The 19,482-nt window shown below is 38.8% G+C and overlaps 1 protein-coding gene across 1 annotated transcript in view; it reads left to right on the top strand.

Annotated features, from left to right (window-relative positions):
• Positions 1–19,482, top strand: part of NELL1 (neural EGFL like 1) — a gene marked incomplete in the record, with an annotated part of 909,119 nt that overhangs the window by 184,152 nt on the left and 705,485 nt on the right. The window contains 2 exon segments of the mRNA XM_027771205.1: positions 2,218–2,314; positions 18,723–18,795. Of these exon segments, the coding sequence (XP_027627006.1) occupies positions 2,218–2,314; positions 18,723–18,795 (170 nt within the window).

Here is a 19,482-nt window from a genome sequence, read left to right on the forward strand (position 1 = left end):
CTATTCCTTTTCTTTTCTTTCTTTCTTGTTTTTAATTTGAGCAGAGAGAGAGAGAGGAAGGGAATGTGAGAAAGCAAGCTGCTAGGTCCAGGACATGTCGGCCATGTGGGAATCCAGAGCCTTAACCACCACGCCACTTGCTTACCCTGTCCTCAACTGTTTCTAAGGCACAAAGAGCTGTTTTCCATTTTTTTTCCTTCATTTATTTGTGCATTTAATAAACATGGATTAAGGGCATACTGTGCTTTTTGGAGTTGTTTAGCTTGTTGAATGCCAGAAGAAAGCTTTTGAATTGAAAGCTGCTCTCGTTCTGACAGAGGCAAATGTTTGAAAACAAAGGTGAAGGTAAATCGTTTGACAACATTTTCAATTTATTAGTAAAACAACCTGATAGAAAATTATGCTTCTGCCTCTTCACCTAAATAAAATGATTTCCACTTCTCTCTGGCCTCTTCTGGTATTTGCCAATACTGAACATAATTTTTGCATCATCTTCATAGTGCATAAATAATTTTACATTCCACAACCTCCAGTGAAAATTATTTTCTATATCCTTTCCCATGTTTCATAACTTGCATTTTTATCACTCTTAATAACTGTAGTAAATTTTTTCAAGCTGATCTACCATAACTTATGCATTTCTCATTTGCTGTAAATTTGGTTTCCTTCTAGTTTTTCTACTGATATTAGAGGGAAAACACTCTTTTTAAGGAAGTATATGGCAAGTTCTTGTGTTAAAGTGGTTTTGACAAATTGTCTCATCTCTTCTAATGGTTCATTCTAACATACCAAAGAGGTCAACTTCCTGTGCAGAAAGCACCGCCTGTCTTTTTTTTAGGGAAATGTATTTTTCCTTGATTATGTTTTGAGTCTCCATTTATAATGGAAAGATAATTAGTAGAGAAAAGACCCGATGTATTTAGAGCTTTGTCAGCTGAATACCTTGCCCATATTCTTAGGAAACAGCAGGTTTGTCAGCAGAGACTAGCAGCGTAATGGACGATGCAGCTAAGATGTAAGACAGCAGTGTGACAGCCCCCACCTGCAAGCGTCTGGCAATCATTCACTTTCCTTGACACAACCGGACAATCTCAGTTCTTGCGCACTTTCCCTGTGAGAACCACCAGAGGAATACATCATCCTCTGGCAGCAGGCAGTCAGCTCCGTCACAGCAGGGAAGACTGATGAGTGGTTCGGGCCTCTGGACACACTTGAAGAGTGACTGCTCGGCACCTGCTTGGAGTGTGAACTGAGGAAAGCAAGGGATGGGCAGGACTCTCATGAGGAATGGAAATTTACAGAGGGCTTCATCTGACATCAGTTACTGAGAGGTACTTACCAGGGGAGAGGCTGAGGCTTGTGATCAGCTGGTGGTTGTAGGGCACAAAGGTGATGATTCATGGCTACCAAGACCTTGAGAGGGCTGAGCAATGGAGACATTTGGTTGTTCTCTAGGCTCTGTAGAAACCTTCAAAAATCCTGCACCTCTAGCCTCTTCTTTATTAGTTAAATGCCCATATGAATCAGATGACGATTTTCTTCGGGCACAGAATTTTATTTTATGTTCCATGATGGCAGGACCTTGTACGTCTGGTTTATGGCTCTATTTCCTGTTGCCTAGTGTGGCGCTTGGGACATAAAAGCGCTCAATAAATATTTCTTGATTGGAAGATGTCTTCAGTTTCTTGATTTTGTAGGCCAAAGTCTACCATCTGGGCAGCTGCTACTCACTTGTTTAAAGAGTTCTCTCAGAAATGCAGAGCAGCTGACTACACCCAATTTGGGAAGCAGAAGATGCAAAAGAAAGTACTTGGGCTTTGGAGCCAGGCAGATGAGAGTTCTCATTCTAGCTCTACTACTCCCACTGTCTTGGGTGACTCATTTATTTTCTCTAACCTTCAGTTTTAACAACTGCAACTCGTGTGTAAACCCCCTCTTCTCACTGAGTTGGTGTAAAGGTCATCGTTCTGAGAGACACTACTCTCCCTCTCCTGCCAAAAGAGAGATGCCAGAAAGGCAGGAGGAGTCTAAATAATGTGTCCAAGTGTGGTCAAGAAACAGGTCTCTACCTTTAAGGTACCTGTCATGAAAGTGTTTCACATATTGGCTCCATCTTTTCATACCAGCAGCTAATGCCATGAGTCCTCTAAAGAGCATGTGTGTCTTTTGGTTTGCTTTGAGCTTCTTTATTAGGAACTATGTTCTTTGCCTCTACAGGATTTATGAGCGTGTTATAGACCCTCCGGAAACAAATCTTCCCCCAGGAAGCAATTTATGGCTTGGCCAGCGCAACCAAAAGCATGGCTTCTTCAAAGTAAGCGCTAACTTTCTTATTTATGTATAGGCAATGTTTGATTTTCAATGTTGTTGGAGACGTTTCCAAAATTATATTAGTGGGAAGGGCACAAATGCTTATTGAACTCGGCTGTGTGAGACACGCTGTTCTATGTGCTTGGCATGAATGAACTAATTTAATGGTCACAACAATTCTATGAAGTAGGTGATTTGAAACTAGGTGGAGAATTAAAAGACTTGCTATGGTTGTAGAGCTTATTCTGCTCCCAGGAATGGATGATCCAGAATGTACATGATCCTCAAAATTGTGTCTCATGGATCTAATTCTGGGGGATGTAAGATAATCTTCCAATTGGTTTCCGTACTTAGATGATATGTTAATTCAGTCTGGAGTAGATGTGTAGATATGCAATAGGAAATACATCTCAGCTTTTTTGAGCTTTGGTTTTCCTGTCCATGTGGGGGGGGGGTAATACCGTAACTGCATTATTGCACTTCATAGAAACATGAGGATACAGTGTTAAAATGAATTGAAAAAGATCATGAAATTTTAAGATAGTCTTGTTTTTAAAAGAATGACAGATTTTTGCTTCTGGCAATATGGCAGACAAGCTATTCTTAAAATTCTCCTGTTTCAAAATGCCTATAAATGCTAGATAAAATACAAACATCTTTGAAAATTCATCGTTGCACTTATAAGAAGGAAAATCCTTAGGGACCAAATATATGAAGGGGCGAAAAGCCAGAGAACTGTCTGCCAATAAAAGGAACTTCGAGCTTTGAATTTTTTCCTTTTCCTTTTTTAAAAATGAAGGTATAATTTACATATAGTAAAATTTAGTCTTTTAAATGTACATTTTTACAAATTTGGGAGATCTATACAGTTGTATACCATCATTAAGATCAAGATAACAGTTTCTTTACCTCTAAATATTTGTGTTCATATATTTTTAAAAATGTGTATTTTTTTTTAATTGCCAGAAGGCTCATGCACTTGCCAAAGAGTGACAGAGAGATGGTGAGAGAGCAGGGAAAGTGAGAAAGCACAGCCCATGGAGAATGGCCACTCCACAATCTCTCCTTCATTTCTCCCTCCTCTCCAGATTCTGGCCTACACACATATGTGCCTGGCATGTTTTTCAAGCCAATGAGTCCAGGACTCAACTGTCTAACAGACCATGCAGAATCCAACCACCTTAACCACCAGACCATGGATTGGCCCCTTTTCTGTTTTTTAGTTGCTGGAAGATCATTGCATTGTGTGCACTGTTCAGAGGGAGGAAGGAAGTACCCTCTCAGTGGGGCTCGGTCACATGAAAATTCCTTTTCCTCCATTTCTGCATCCCACAAAGATTTTTTACATGCTCACACAGTTACCCTGTGCATTTTCGAACTAGGAGTTGAACTGTGATTGGTCATGTGGGATCGAGCTCCCTCTGCAAAGAACTTAACTGCTGCGCTACAGGGCCAGCCCTCTCTGTGCCCCTTTGTAGTCAACCCCTCTCCTTACCTAAGCCTCTAGGTACCGCTGATCTGTTTTCTGACCATACAGTTTTGCCTTTTCCAGAATGTTCTGTTAGTGGAATCATGTATGTACATATGTGAGCATGTTGAGATTCACTTATGTTGTGTGTGTCAGTGGTTCATCGCTTTCTCTTGCTGAGTGGTATTCCAGTTCTATTGTATGAATATTTCATGGTTTATCCATTCCTCAGTTGATAGACATTTGGGTTGTTTCCAGTTTGAGGCAATTATGAATAAAACCACTATAAGCATTTGGCTACAGGTTTCTGTGTGAACAAGGGTTTTCATTTTCCTTAGGTAAATATGTAGGTGTGAGATTTCTGAGTATTAAGTGTATGTTTAACTCCCTAAAAAACTGCCCAACTGGGACCAGCAGTTGGCATAATGGCTATGTTGCTGGACTCCCATGTAGTTGACAGCAGTTCGAGTCCAGGACCTGGTGGCTTAAACTCACACCGGATGCGTGTGCATGTGTGCCCAAGATCCTGAGAGGAGAATGGAGGAAGGAGGACTGTGGTGTGGCTGTTCCCCTGGGGGATGACTTCTCACTTTCTGTCTCTTTCTGTCTTTCTGGTGAGTGCATGCACCCTATAGCAAACAAACAAACAAACACTCTCCCAAAAATAAACAAACAAACCAAAAAACTACCAAACTATTCTCTGAAGTAGCTGCATTATTTCATATTCCTATATTCCTACCAAGAAGGTATGAACATTCCCATTAGAGCCTTAAATTTCAACAGTTGATATGGGATGGGAAGAATGACTTAGATCTTATGAATACCTGGGAGTTTGAATGGAATTTCTGAAATAAATACAGGACCCAAAAGACACTACCTCCAGTGGCAAAGTAGGCAGATAAAGTCCATAGCTAGAAGAGGGAGGTAACCTAGTAACTATCCTATCTCAGTATCATCTTCGGATAAGAGAAAGTCATGTTAATACTTCCCTGAGAATTCGGAACCGTGGTCCTGACAACAGGCAGGCTTGAAACCTGAATTTACTTTACCCAGAAAGCTCAATAAACCATCTGAAAGTGGTCCTGGGTTATATGCCTTGGGATTCCTAATGAAGAAAATGCAAATTATCTTTGGAGAAAGTCACCTTCAGTGTAGGCTTTACAGGATGCCTTACAGATCATGTACATGAAAATAGGAGATTTTATTTTATCACAAGTGACATGGGAAAGAAACAACAAAAATTCAATTAGCTCTCAAAGAGCTTCTAATATTAGAAATATCAGATTAGGAATTTTAAAAAATTATTATTATTATTATTATTTTTAGTTTGCTACAGGGCTCTTGTGCTTGAGAGGGAGAGAAAGAGAACATGAGAAAGCAAGCTGCCAGGTCCAGGACTCAAACCATGGTCAGATATGTGGGAGTCCAGTGCCTTAATCACCATGCCACCCACTGGCCCCAATTATTATTATTACTATTATTTTTTTGAGCGAGATTTTTTTTTTTTTTGGAGAGGTTTTTGCTATAGGGCATGTGCGCTTGCCAGAAAGACAGAGACAGACAGACAGAAAGCAAGAAATCACCCCCAGAGGGGATGGCCACACCGTAATCCCTTCTCCTCCATTCTCCTCTCAGTATCTTGGGCACACATGCACATGCGCCTGGCTTGACTTTAAGCCACTGGGTCCGAGACTCGAACCATGGTTGACTACATGGGAGAAGAAGCGACATAGCCATAATGCAAACTGCTCATCCCTTGAGCAAGATTTTTTGCTATAGGGTGTGTGTACTCACTGGAGAGACAGAGAGACAGAAAGCAAGAAATCACCTCCCCGGGGGATCGCTACATCACAATCCCTTCTTCTCTAGTCTCTTCTTGGAATTTTAGGCACGCATACACACATACTCAGTGTGCATTTTTTTTTTTGTTTGTTTAAGAATTATTTTACTTAACTTTATTCCTTTATTTTAATTTGACCAGAGACAGAGTGACACAGAGAGAGAGAGAGAGAGAGAGAGAGAGAGCGAGCAAGCCACCAGGTCTGGGACTCAAACCACAGTCAGCCATGTGGGATTCTAGCACTCTTTACCATCATGCCACCTTCCAGCCCCAACCTGGTGTAAGTTTTAAGCCACCAGGTCTGGGACTCAAACCATGGTCAACTATGTGGGAGACTAGTGACGCAACCATTATGCCATCTTCTGTTTCCCTAATAATTTTTTTTTTAAATCCCTGTTTAAAATGTTTAAAAAACTGAGACTATCAGAAGGTGTAATAGTTACATTGCTGGACTCCCATGTGTTCTACCACAGTTTGAGTCCTGCAGCCAGTGGCTTAAAACTCACACTGGGTATGTGTGTGTGTACAGGCCTGAGATCCTGAAAGGAGAATGGAGGAGAAGGGATTACAGCATGGCCATCTCTCCTGGGGTGTGTGTGTATGTGTGTGATTTTTTGCCTTCTGCCTGGCAAGCACATACACCCTACAGCAAAAATCTCTCTCTCTAAAAAAAAGTTTAAGCTCTGAAAATAATGAAGGATATATGATGAATAGAGATGTTATATATGATCAGAGATATTTGAACCAAAGAGTACTTCAAGAAATGAAAACTATAATTGAAGTTAAAAATAATTCATGATGAACAGTAGGTTAAATACAAGCAAGGAGAGCATAGTGAAACGGAAAATATTGTGAAGTAATTACCTGAGTAGTAATGCAGAATTTAAGAGAAGAAAATAAGAGGTTAACATGTAGAAAAGAGATATATATCTACACACACATATATTTTACCTATATGTTTAACCTGAGTATAACATATGCTTACATGTGGGTCTACTGTTGTGCACATATATGTGTATACACTTCAAAAAGTTCATGGCAAATGGAATTATAGCATGAGTTTATTTTGGTGCAAATAACTGAAATCCATACACAGTTTTTGCATAGTATGCAGTTTTCATGAACTTTGTGAATATCCCCTTGTATATCCAAATACCATACACAAAAATAAAGTATAATGACATACCTAAATATGAAAGCAAAATGTTGAATGATTTAGAAGACAACACAGGAGTATATCTTCATGATCTCAAGGTTAGGGAAGTTTTGTTTTTTCTTTTTAAACTTTATTCATTCATTTCCTTAACATGAGAAGTAGAAACAGGGATAGAGAGAGGCACCTTCAGCCGGATCTTTGTATCATGACCCTCCCTGTACCCCTACACCAGCCTGGATCCTGGTATCCCCATGGGCATGCATAGAGGTAGATGAAGTAGACCTCATACGCTTACCTGAGGCTTCTGACATGGTCTCCGGCACCGCACAGCAGCTCCTATACTGCCTGAGCTACTGCAGGTGGACCTACAGAGGATCTTAAGCCAAAACAAAGAAAAAAAAAGATGCTAAGTCATTCAAAAATTATTGATAAATTTACTATATAAAATTGTAAAAATCTATTTATCAAAGAAGACTTGGGGAACAAGTTACATTATCAAAGAGCAGTATCTGTTAAAGAAATGCTATAAATCAATAAGAAAGGTCTTTGTAATTTAACAGGAAGTCAGATAAAAGATACAAAAGAGCAGTAGACCAATTCTTTTTATTTTGAAATAGTTTTGTTATAGGGAGCATGTGTTTGCCAGACAGACAGAAAGCAAGAAATCACCCCCTAGGGGGATGACCATGCTGCAATCTCTTCTCCTCCATTCTCTCTAGATCTTGGGACACACATGCACATGTTTCTGGTGTGAGTGTTAAGCCACTGAGTTTAGACTTGAACCATGGTCAACTATGTGGGAATCCAGTGATGTAACCACTATGCTATCTACTGGTCCCAGAACAATTCTCTTAAGTAGAAATCTAAATAACCAGGCTTGCTCTGTGACCTGGTGTTTCAGGGAGCCAGAACCTACATAGCTGACTGTAGTTCAAGTCTCAGACTCGGCAGCTTGAGAAACATGTCAGATGCATGAACATGCATGCTTCAAATACCAACAGGATGGAGAAATGGAGAAGGGTTTGCAGTATGACCATGCTCCAGTGAGTGTTGTTTTTTCCTTTTCCCTTTTTCTGTCTTTGGTGAGTGTACATGCACTCTGGAAAGTTAAAACAAGGTATAAACCAATGAACATATTAAAAGAAACTTCAGGTGGCTTAGTGGTTAAGGTGCTGAACTTCCACATGGCTTACCACAGGTTGAGTCCCAGACCTGGTGGTTTGAAACTCATGCTGGGCACATATGCATACATGTAAAAAAATCCCAGGTGTAGAATGGAGGAGAAGGGAATGCAGCACGGCCATTCCCCCTGGGGGTGATACCTCACTTTCCCTCTCACTGTCTCTGTCTCCACTGAGTACATGTGCCCTATGGCATAAATCTTAATTATTAAAAAAAAATTCATGTTTACCAGTTGGAAATACATATGAAATTAATGAGATACTATTAGCTACCCATTGTCCTGGCAAAAGTGAAAAAAACAACAACAAAAACAAAAAAAACTCCTGACAATGTGAAGTGTTGGGAGGCAGGTAAGCAATGCACACTTACCCATTCTGTAGAAACCTGAATTGGCAGAACCAGTAAGGACTGCATTTAGATGTTTTTTATAAAGTCCACATCTAGGGACACAGGAACTTAACTCCTCAGTATAAATGTTGAAAAACTCGTTGTCATAGTCTACCCCAGGGATATATGCACAGGCATCATCACTAGAGATTTTAAACTTTTTTTTTTTTTTTTGTATTTTCGAAAACTTGGCCAGTAACTTAATTGTCCATCAATGGGAGAATGTTCAAACAAATTGTAATGGAATCATGTAAAGAAACCCTCAAGTCCGTGAAATTGAATAAAAATTGATGAATCACAGAGAAGGAAGTAACTGGAGAAAACTAAGATATTAAATATTTTGTCTATTTTAAAGAGCTAAGTAATCTGACATATTGCTTATTGATAAGTTCACGTATGTAAAAATATGAACGCATGGAGAGGATAAACACTAAATTCAGAATAGTTTACTGCTGAGAAGTGGGAGTTTTATTAGACGTGTACTCAGAAGGCTTTACCTATGTTGATAATTGATTTCTTAAACTAGTAGTGCATTCACAGGTGTTTGTTGTATTTTATTTTTAACCTTTTTATATATCATAAATATTCAAAATTTTAAAAAAGGACAAAGTTTCAGGGTGATAACCCAAACATAGAAGTGAGTATATATGTACATATATACACATGTATATGTAGTTCTTTCATATTTTTAAGAACAGTAGAAATTTCTCCAGTTTCGAAAATGACTCACATTGAATGCAACACTGTTTCTCACTCTGTGGCTAGTTATTTCCTGGGGTGAAGCCCTACTTTTTCTGGGGACCTTGGGTCTCTAATGAAGGGTAATGACTTGTTCTCAATTCTGGAAAGGTGTGAAAATCACCTGCGAAGACTTTAAAATGGACATTGATGTGCATACCTTGACTTGCTCATTGAGAATCTCAACTGTAGGGATTAGATTTACATATTTTTTAAAAACTTTCTCTTTGATTTTGTTCTGGTCTGTTCCATCGCTAATAACAGAGAATACTTGAGTCTTGATAACTTATAAATAAAGGTTGACTCAGCTCATGGTTTGAAGTCTAAGGTCCAGGGTCTTCTGACTATGTTACACCATACATTTGTGTCAGTATTTCTCTCTTCTGGTCTCATTCTCCCTCTCTATAAATCTACCAGGAGTCTATCCTGGGGTCCCATCTTAAGGACCTAATTCTAATCTCCCAAAGGCCCCACCTTTCAAAACTAGTCAGGTGAAGTATTGACCTTCTTAATCTCATCACAACCAAATCTCAACACATGGATTTTGGGGGACAGCCAAACCGTGGCGATTTTAGTAGGTGTGATGGCTCGCATTTGGCATACTGACATAGGGGATAAATGTACTGATGATCTAGATTAAGGTTTTGCCTTGTTCTTTAGAAAGATCCCACAATACATAAGATATAGTTAATATTACCTTTTGATTGGTGGACTAGTCTGGGCGTGTGCTCATGGTGTCTAAGATTTCGAGAGAGGGAGTAGATGCCCATGAGGCTCTGGAGGCCTGGGTTTAGGGCTGGCATACCATCATTTCTACTATGGTTTTTGGACAAAGTATGTTACAAAACCAGCTTCAGATTAAAGAGGCTTGGAAAATATCCTTCCTCTTGATGTAAGAATTGTAGTTCAAGGTGTATGGACACCAGGAGGGGAATTAGTTTGTAATCATTCTACCACATACTTTACACTAAAACAGCTCTTTTTTTTTTTCATCACATTAACTGTAGTTGAAGGTACAAGCTGGCTTTGAACTGTGGTGACTGAACTGTGCAGTTTCATAGGGCATTGTGCTTCGAAAAACCCATGCTTATTTTCATGACCTACTGTTGCTGTGTAAGTTTTCAGTAAGTTTTGAACAAGGAACTCTGAAAAGTATGTAGCTGGTCCTGAGTATAGTTTATGTGGGTGTTTGCTTGTTTATTATTGGCCTTTCTTTATAAATCATAAGACTTACCAGGGTCAGAACATCCCCTATTTAGCCAAGTACTTAGAATAGTACTAGGTACGTAATAAATATACTCTTAAAATGAACGAGTTCACAAGTTATGAACGTCTTATTCGTGAAGTGCCAAATATGTCACTCATGAAGGAAATGCAGATTACGTAAGAATATGTATTCTAAGCACCTGGCACATAGTAGGTTTGCAACATACATCCCTATCTCTCCCTCTCTTTTGTATGTAATACACCCTATAAGCTTAAGCCTATGCTGTAGATATGAAGGCACTTTTCCTGACTTTTAAGGACTGCTGTTTTCCCCTACAAGGATATGATTAAGACAAAGAAAGTTCACTCCTGTGATCTGTTCCAGCTCAATGAGTGTATGATTCTCTATAAGTATAAGGAATCTTAAAAGCCCAAGTACCCGACACAGAAAACACAAAGGGTGTTCAGAGACTTGGACAATCATTTTGTTGCAGAGGCGGGTTGTGGGGATGTGGAAGAGAGAACTAACGATTCCTGAGTGGCTCTTATGTTCCATATCTTGACTGGGCCTATGTATGTTACCTCAGGTAATTCCAACTCACTTTTGGAGAATCATAATGAGGTAGCTATTATCATCTACATCCTGTGAGTCAGGCGATGGAACTCAAGGAAATGGACAAACTTGCTGGCCTCACATAGCCCGTGAGGGATGGAAGAAGGGTTTAAGTTTAGACCTTTTGATCGAAAGTCTTTGCTCACTCAATGAATATTTATTAAAGGCGTATCATGGATACGACTATATTGACTGTAGAATTTTCTCACTTAAGTATGCTACATTTTATGGAGACAGGACTTGTCTTTTCTGGATCTCCAGCTTAGAGGAACAGGTAATCCCAGTGAGAAGCAAAGAGGGAATGACAGGCCTGCACAGCCCAGTTCCTTAGAGTGCAATGTGGTGTTCCATAGGGTGCAATGTGGTTCTTCTTACTCCATAGTAGAGTGGTCCCACTGAATGGCTTGGAGGAAGGGTGCTTTCTTTGGGGAAGTGTTAAAAGTCATGTCCTCCCAGCAGATGACATAATGGTTACATCACTGGACTCCCACGTGGTTGACCGCTGTTCGAGTCCTGGATCCAGTGGCTTAAAGCTCATGCTGGGCACATGTGCATGTGTGCCTAAGATCCTGAAAGAATGGAGGAGAAGGGCCATCCCCCCTAGGGGGTGACTTCTTGCTTTCTTTTTCTCTGTCTCTATCTCTCTCTAGTGTGCACACACACACCCTATAGAGAAAAATCTCTCTTAAAAAAAAAAGTCATATCCTCCTTAGAGTCTTGGATACCTATGGTGCTTCTGACATGAAGAAAGTTGCCTGGGGTAGGTGAGTTATGTCAGTGGCTTATTACAGAAATTTCTTCTTGGTCAATTCAGTGCTGTGGAAATATCCCCCAAAAATAGGCAGCCACTTCTCAGGTGAGAGTCAGCCTACTGTTAGGGTTTTTTTTTTTTTTTTTTTGGGGGGGGGAGGTTTTTTGCTATAGGGCGCGTGCACTCGCCAGACAGACAGAGAGAGACAGAGAAACAGAAAACAAGAAATCACCTCCCGGGGGAATGACCACGCTGCAATCCCTTCTCCTCCGTTCTCCTCTCTGGATTTTGGACATGCACACATGCACCCGGCGTGAGTTTTAAGCCACCGGGTCCAGGACGCGAACCGCGGTCGACTACGTTGGAGTCCAGCGACATAGCCATTACGCTAACTGTTGGTCCCCTACTGTTAGGTTTTTAATGTAGAAACTGTCTCCTGGGTCCAGGCACTACACCTTCTTTATTTCTCCCAAACTAAATGTGTTTATGATGTGTTTTCAGGTTAAAACAATATTCTATTCTCTATTTAAATATTAATATATTACTTCATGGGCAAAGTAAAAGCAAGAGCTCCTCACTTGTCAAACCTAATGTCTGGCCTGGGTGGTTCCTTATGGATAATGCAATAAATGCTGCTGATTCAAGAGCAGAGATGGAGTTACTTGTTGGCTTCCTGGCATATAAACCTCTAACATTGGGTCATTCCTGCCTGAGACATAGAGCGCAAGCTAGAGAGGTCTTCGCTTCTAAACAGAATCTATTTGAGAAAATAGCTGACCGATGGTAATGGGCCTATTTGAATCTTCTGATTGTCCTAGATTTTCATTGTCAAGATGGCTGACCACTCATTCTCTTGCTCTCTGATGCGTCCTAAGCTGATTGTACTGTTACCCTTTGAGAAAGCAAAAAAATTAAGAACAAGCCTAGGTGAACTGCAGTGAGCTACAGGAATTGAGATAGTCTGTTGTTAAATAGTCTAGGTTCTTTGGGGAGAATTCCCATCTCGAAGCCTTTCACAAAGGCCAGAGCTTGCTCACTCTTAACTGTCTTTGGTAAATTTTGTTCTGAAACCTTTCCCTTACCTGGATAGCACCGTCTCCTTTAACAGCTGAGCTGTCATAGGGAAGTGAAATTGATTATAACTTTTTTTTTTAATGTCACAGCTGTTGTTTTTTACCTCAGCTGCTTCCCATAATTCCACAGATGGTAAACATATGTTTATAGGCACATAGAAGAAGCAGCTATATTGGATTTCTCCTATCTTTACTTCTTATTTTTCCTTTCATACAGAAAGTCAAAGTCACAAAACTGGGGAAGCTTATACATTTGTAGATTAATATTTCTGTGCATTAAGACTTTGGAAACAGCAGGACAGCTAATGATATGCTAATGAGCTGACAGTTTTTATTGATCATAATGAAAGTCGACAAGTGTCTTTCTTGGCTTTTATGCAAGCTGGAATATTTTATTAACTGTCTTTAGGGCAGAAATACATGACTGGTTGCATTTTGAAAATCCTCCTTGTGAGTTTTCCAAGTCTTACTTTTTGTAAGCCTGTTGCCAAAACTTGGGTCCTTGCCAGTTTCAAAACAGAACACATCTTCATCCATATATTTACATGCCCAGCAGGAAATACTCCCTCCTCCTTTTCCTTTCCCTTTCAAAGCAATTTGTTTCAGTGTTTTAGCATACAAAAAAATAGAACCATTTTCTTCAATGTAAACAGAGATCTGCAGGGAAATAAGAGCGTTAAAAAAGAATTAGCATTTGTTTGGCGGTAAAGCTGCTTTCATTTGTATCAGAAAGCTCTAAGTGTTGTGGAGGGCTTGCCTAATCTTAGTTATTCCATACATAAGAGTGTCCTGATGGCTTAATTTTCTAATTTTTTTCTATTGCATTTCCTATATCTCTGACTGCAAAATGAGAAACGTTTTAGGAACAATGGAAATGATGGGCATTAGTTTCCCACACATTAAAAACCCATAATGCACAACCTACTGGTGCAAATTTACTTTTGAATACATAACTGATTGCTGCAGGTAGAAGATGGCAACAGGTGGATTAAACAAAAGGGGAAAATGTCTGTTTTTCTCCTTTCCATCAGTATTAATAGTAAATGCTTATTAATTTGGACTCTGCACCTTAGGGATTTATTTAGATCCTTAAATTGGCTGAGGTTTAGTATTGCATTAACAATGAGAAAATGGATTGTTTAGCAACTTAATAGTGTAAATAAGATTGTAGAGGGGGGATAGTAGCTATTTAAAAAGACTTCTGTTTTCCAGCACTGAAAAACTCCTTTAGCAAACTGTTAGTATTTAATGAAAATTATTATACATGTTTGATTAGTTCCTATCTATTAAGGCAGTTTGAGGTAGAACCTCATTTTGACGCCAGGACCTTCTTTTAGCTGTGTCTTGGGAGCTCTTATAACTCTGGGGCTTTCCCAAATGATAGTTTTTTTTTTTTGTTTTTTTGTTTTTTTTTTACCTGCTGCATATTGTATTGGGTCATTAAAAATTTATGATGATTATTTGCATTGAGAAATATGTCCTGATGACCTAATAATTGTCCAATAATGGCTTTGAGTTAGTGGACCTATCATGTATGTTAGAGGGTAAAAGTGTCCTTAAGAAAGCTACTTAAAGAATCAGAGACGTAAATTTCTCATGTGTCAAATGCCCACATGATTTGAGTCTTGATCAACAGGTCTCTTTCAGGTATCAAAATCACTTCAGAAGCTTTTATAGTACATGACTGTCCTCTCTCAATCTGTTCCAAAATTCTAACATATGGACTGGGCCTGACTGATTTTTTACGTAAGCCAATTTCTGAAACAAGAGTTTGCATACAGGCAGGCTTTATCACAGGGGTAATCAATAGGGTGAGTGGTAGAGTCTACGACTTTTAAATGATTTTTTTTATGTTTTGCTGAGAGAGAGAGAGAGAGAGAGAGAGAGAGAGAGAGAGAGAGAGAAAAGAGGGAGGGAGGGAGAGGAAGGAGGAGGCAGGGGAGGGGGATTGGGAAGGAGAGAAAGTGAGAAATCATCCCTAGGGGGTATGGCCATGCCACAATTCTTTTGCCTTCCTCCTCTTGGGATTTTGGGCACTCATGCACACACAGGAGGGTGATTTTTAAGCTGCCAGGTCTGGAACTCAAACCACAGCTGGCCATGCGGGAGTCCAGTGCCTTAACCACTACTCCACCTGCTGGTGTCAAGCCCTCTTTCTATGATTGAGGGGCAAGCAGGACTTTTAAATGCAAGTCAGGAATGCGACAATGTGACAGTCTTGTCGTAGGAATCCAGGGCCTTTCCAGGACAGTTACTTTCTCATTTTTGATGAATGGTACTGTTTTCTTAGTGCTGGGCAGTCTCTAGGAGAGTCCAGAACATGATGTTATCTTCATGTCTGTTCTGGGCACAGAATTCAATACAAAGAACTCTTAGGACACCTGGATCTCTTCAATCTTTATGTTACTTTTGACTGTGTGTTGCAAAAGTTGAACAATGTTGGAATCACAAGTGGTCATTATAGGACCATTATCATAATGTGCAGGTAGTATCGACTAGTCAGGAGAGAAAAGGCTTGAACTCACCAGTAAGTGAAAAGAAAATTTCCAAGGGTTCTAGGAAATATTTCTTCCTTTCTCTTTTTAATCTGGTAAAATATTATGTATAAGACTAAACAAAGAAAATCATATATATGTATTTTTACTTCTCAGGGGCCTGGTATCACCTCTTGTGTTCAAACTATGACCTACATGATATTCACAGACCTTTTATTGTGCTCAAAACGATGGAGTAAAATATTGTATAATTCACAGTTTTCAGGAATTGGATGCTTTAAAAATATTTATTGTGCCTACTATGTGAAATCTACAATAGAAACTGCAGAAGAGCCAGAGATGAAAATATATGGTTCTTGCCCTCCCGGTGTTTAGGATCCTATAATTCTGTTGGCTTCCATTCAGTTCCAAATCAGTGTGATTTTACTGTGATCATATATAGGAGTTGGATGCTGTTTAAGCACCGTAAATTTTTGGCAGATAAACTCACTTGCTCCAAAAGAAGCAAATGAAAGACAGTGGAGCAGTGTTTTCCAAAAATGGAATTCTTTTGCCTTTCATTAGAAGCCTCTAGGACAGCTTTTAAAATGAAGTTCCCTGGGTCCACCTGACCCCTACTGAAATAGAGTCTTTGGGAGTGGATCTAGGAATCTGAATGTTAAATATGTTAAGATGATTCTTAAGGAATTCCAAGCTCGAAAACGACTCATGATAAGAAATGAGGCATAGGTCTGAGAAATGAGATCAAATGAAATCAGACAACATGAGCCCAGCAAGGGTTTTGTTTTTTTACGTAAGTGTGCATTTGTTTAAAATTAAATGGGGAGAAATAATAGAAATCCTATTTTTTTTAAATCCCTTATCTCATCTCCTTTGGGAGAAGTTGCAATGCTTGAAGATACATTTTCATTAATGGAAATCCTCATAGATGATTTTATTTTTTGAGGGGGAAGAATAAGGCTGACTGAGCTATTTTGTAGTTTTATACTTTAAAAACTCCTCTTTCCAGTTTTGTAGAAAACTACGTGCTTAGCAAATGCTGTTCTTATCGACGAAAGTCCAGTCACTAAGTTGTTCATATAGCAATTCGGTGCAGAATTTTCCGGTTCTTGTTTTGGAAAGGTACTGGGATCTGTACAGAAGCGTGCTGTCACACATACCCTTAGATTTTTTGGGTCGTAGATGGCATTTGTAGTGTATTGCCACCTTTGTTTTATGTCCGACAGTGAATTATATCCATTTAACTCTATTAATATTCCCATCTTGATTCGTTTGTCAAGGACAAGTTTTCATGCCAGGATGTGGGCTCACCCCATGACCTTTCCTTAGAAAAAATTTTGAGTGCTTTGGGTTTTGCGTTAATGAGCACTGGGAAGCTGTCAGCTCTTATTTCTGTTTTTGTTCAAGTCAACATCATTGACCTTCACCTAATGATCTGTGGAGCACACAGAGATTAAAAGTGGAAAGAGAGCAGTGAGGAGGGGTACAGAGAGTGGAAAAGCATGGGGAGGGAGTTTGTAATTTATAACGTAACTAAAATTGCTAGTCACTTAAAAAAAAAAAGGAAAGGGAAAACTGCTGTGTGCTATACTGTGTTGTGAGAGGATAGTTTGGAAAATTAATATCCCGACTAATGTGCTTCAGGTTTCTGAGTGCCCTTTCCATAGGTGATAAAATAAGAGTAATTTAGGGGCTTCTGATGAATAGAAAATAGCTGGACCTTATCCCTTACTGGTTTGTGGACCTTCACACTTTTGCCTCACCTAGACTGATCAACTACGCAGTTTGCCTGGGAATCTCTCAGTTTTAACATGAAATTCCCCATGTCTTGGGAAATGCCTAGATCCTTGGCAAAGCTGAATAGTTGGTTACTCTAAATTCATCCATATTCATCCTCATCAGACATTTTCTAAAATGATGCTCAGTTTTCTATGGTGTTCTTAGATCGAAATCTATATTTTTTTTCTGTCCAGATTAATTTTTTTTAAACTTGAAAGATAATGAAAGCACAGAAATAAAACACGGGACAGTTGTAGTTCAGATATCTGTTTAATTGACTCAGAACCTGAATGCTGGGAGCATCTTTAGCTATATTATATATCCTGAGCTGCTTTTCTGGATGAAACAACTGAGGCTCTGTGAAGGTGTCGGTGTTATTGCCTAAATTTACTTAGCAAGCTACGGATGGATTCAGAACTTGAACCCAGGTCCCCCTAACTTCTAATCCTTTTCTTTTCCAAAGTTGCCACATCTGTCTGAAAGGTGTTGTAGACGCTTGAAGGAGTTAATTTGCTTTGAACAAATGAGCAGCTCCAACCCAGAGAGAAGCTAAATCACTTAGATGGAGCTTCATTAATTACTCCCTGGTATTCCCCTGCAAGAGCTTATGAATTAATATTGAGGAGCAGTGGCAGGAACTTACTTCCCACGGTGAGGCTGTCTTCTCTCATGATCACAGATACCGCTCATCCTTGAAGAGGAAGAGTTAATAAATGAATATAATTCTGTGGAAGAAGTGCTATGATCTTGTTATTCCTATTAATATTTCCAATTAATATTTTAGCTTGAAATAATAAGCAGAAAACAGCATTTGTTGATTACCTTCTGTTTAGAAGACGAGCACATAAATGTTAAATGTTACTCCCTGTGGAAGACTTGCAGCACTATCTTAAGCCTATATTTTATTTATGGATTAAGCTCAATATTCTGAACCAGCTTCCACATCTTCCATCTGTTCTGTAATATCTCTTCCATCAAATCAGAAAAAAACAAAAACAAACTCAAAATGAAAACACACACTCACACACAAGCAAATGTGAAACCGGAATCTTGAAATTCAACTTGAAAATTCCAAAACCCGAGTCAAGGTTTTCATTGAGGGCTGGTAGTCTTGATGACTTTCTTAAATTCAGGCTATTTTCCCAGGATGAACTATAGACCTTTTACTCTGATGTAAGCAAGTTTTTGGACTACTAGAAAGACTCATGTTTCTTGCTCATTAATTGAGGAGTAAAGACCGTTAAGAAATTTTCCCATGTCTAAATTCATTTCTTTGACTAAATGAATCCATAGAAACATTTTCGTCTAATATGTTTCTATTATCACTTTCTGCCTTTTTATTTTTTTTTTAAATCTGTAAATCGCAGTATTTCGTATTCCAGGTTGATTAGGGCATTGAAAGGATTTTTAGCGTGTCAGTGCACTTTTAGTTTGATAGTTTAAGAACATTGCTACTGAGGGAGTCTTAGCACATCTCAGTGTTAAGATGTAATTGGCATCAACAAATGCCAACTAATTGTAGCTTTCTCAAGATGAATATATGCTTTACGATTTATAAATCATGATGATTTGGAGGAGTTCAGTATGGATTAAGGCCAACTAAATTTTTGAATGATTCAGTCTTATTAAAAAATAATCTGACTTGCAGAGAGTACATAACTGCTCAGATGCCATTTGAATTGTGACTGTCACCTTGATTATCATCTGTCTCTTGTATTATCAAGGGAATCATCCAAGATGGGAAGATCATCTTTATGCCGAATGGATACATAACACAGTGTCCGAACCTAAATCGCAGTAAGTAGCAACTAATATCATATGAGAAGTTTAAATATGAACTGATTGGGACGATCAGAAAAATGGATCTGGAAGGATACTCACAAACTTTATAGTCCTGACTTCTTAGGATTATATGAAAGAAAATTTAGTATCTAAATTATATGTTGAGTCATTTTTGCATAGAAAAACAGAAAAATACTTGATGACTTTTCTGATGACCTAATACTTCTACACATGAACTTTTAAAAAAGTTGTGTAAAATAAAGTTAAAATGTGAAGGTGAGAAAAGAGTTACATTAACAATTCTGTAACAGGTTGATATGGAGAAACATATTTAATATAATCGCATACATTTTACAAATCTATTTAAACTTCTTGACTTGGCCATGAGTTTAGCTTTTCTTTTTCTATGATGCTTCATATTTTTTCAGCTTTTCTTAATAAAAATGAGGGTGTAATTTTCATTTAGAAATGTCATGTTGTCTTTCTTTTCAGTTAATAAACCATTTATCCTGTTTCTTTCTTTATATTTATTGAAACAAGAAAAAGATTGAGATGAGAAATCCTGTGATGCCACGCAAATTTCAAATTGATACTTACCCAAAAGAGCAAAAACTCATCTGCTTAGTCAAACAAATACTGTTTTAAAATTTTCTTTCTTGGGATTAGCAGGTGGCATGAAGGTTAGGGTGTTAGATCCCTACA

The sequence above is a fragment of the Tupaia chinensis genome, unplaced genomic scaffold, assembly GCF_000334495.1.
Source record: "Tupaia chinensis unplaced genomic scaffold, TupChi_1.0 Scaffold000196_1, whole genome shotgun sequence".
NCBI lineage: Eukaryota > Metazoa > Chordata > Mammalia > Scandentia > Tupaiidae > Tupaia > Tupaia belangeri.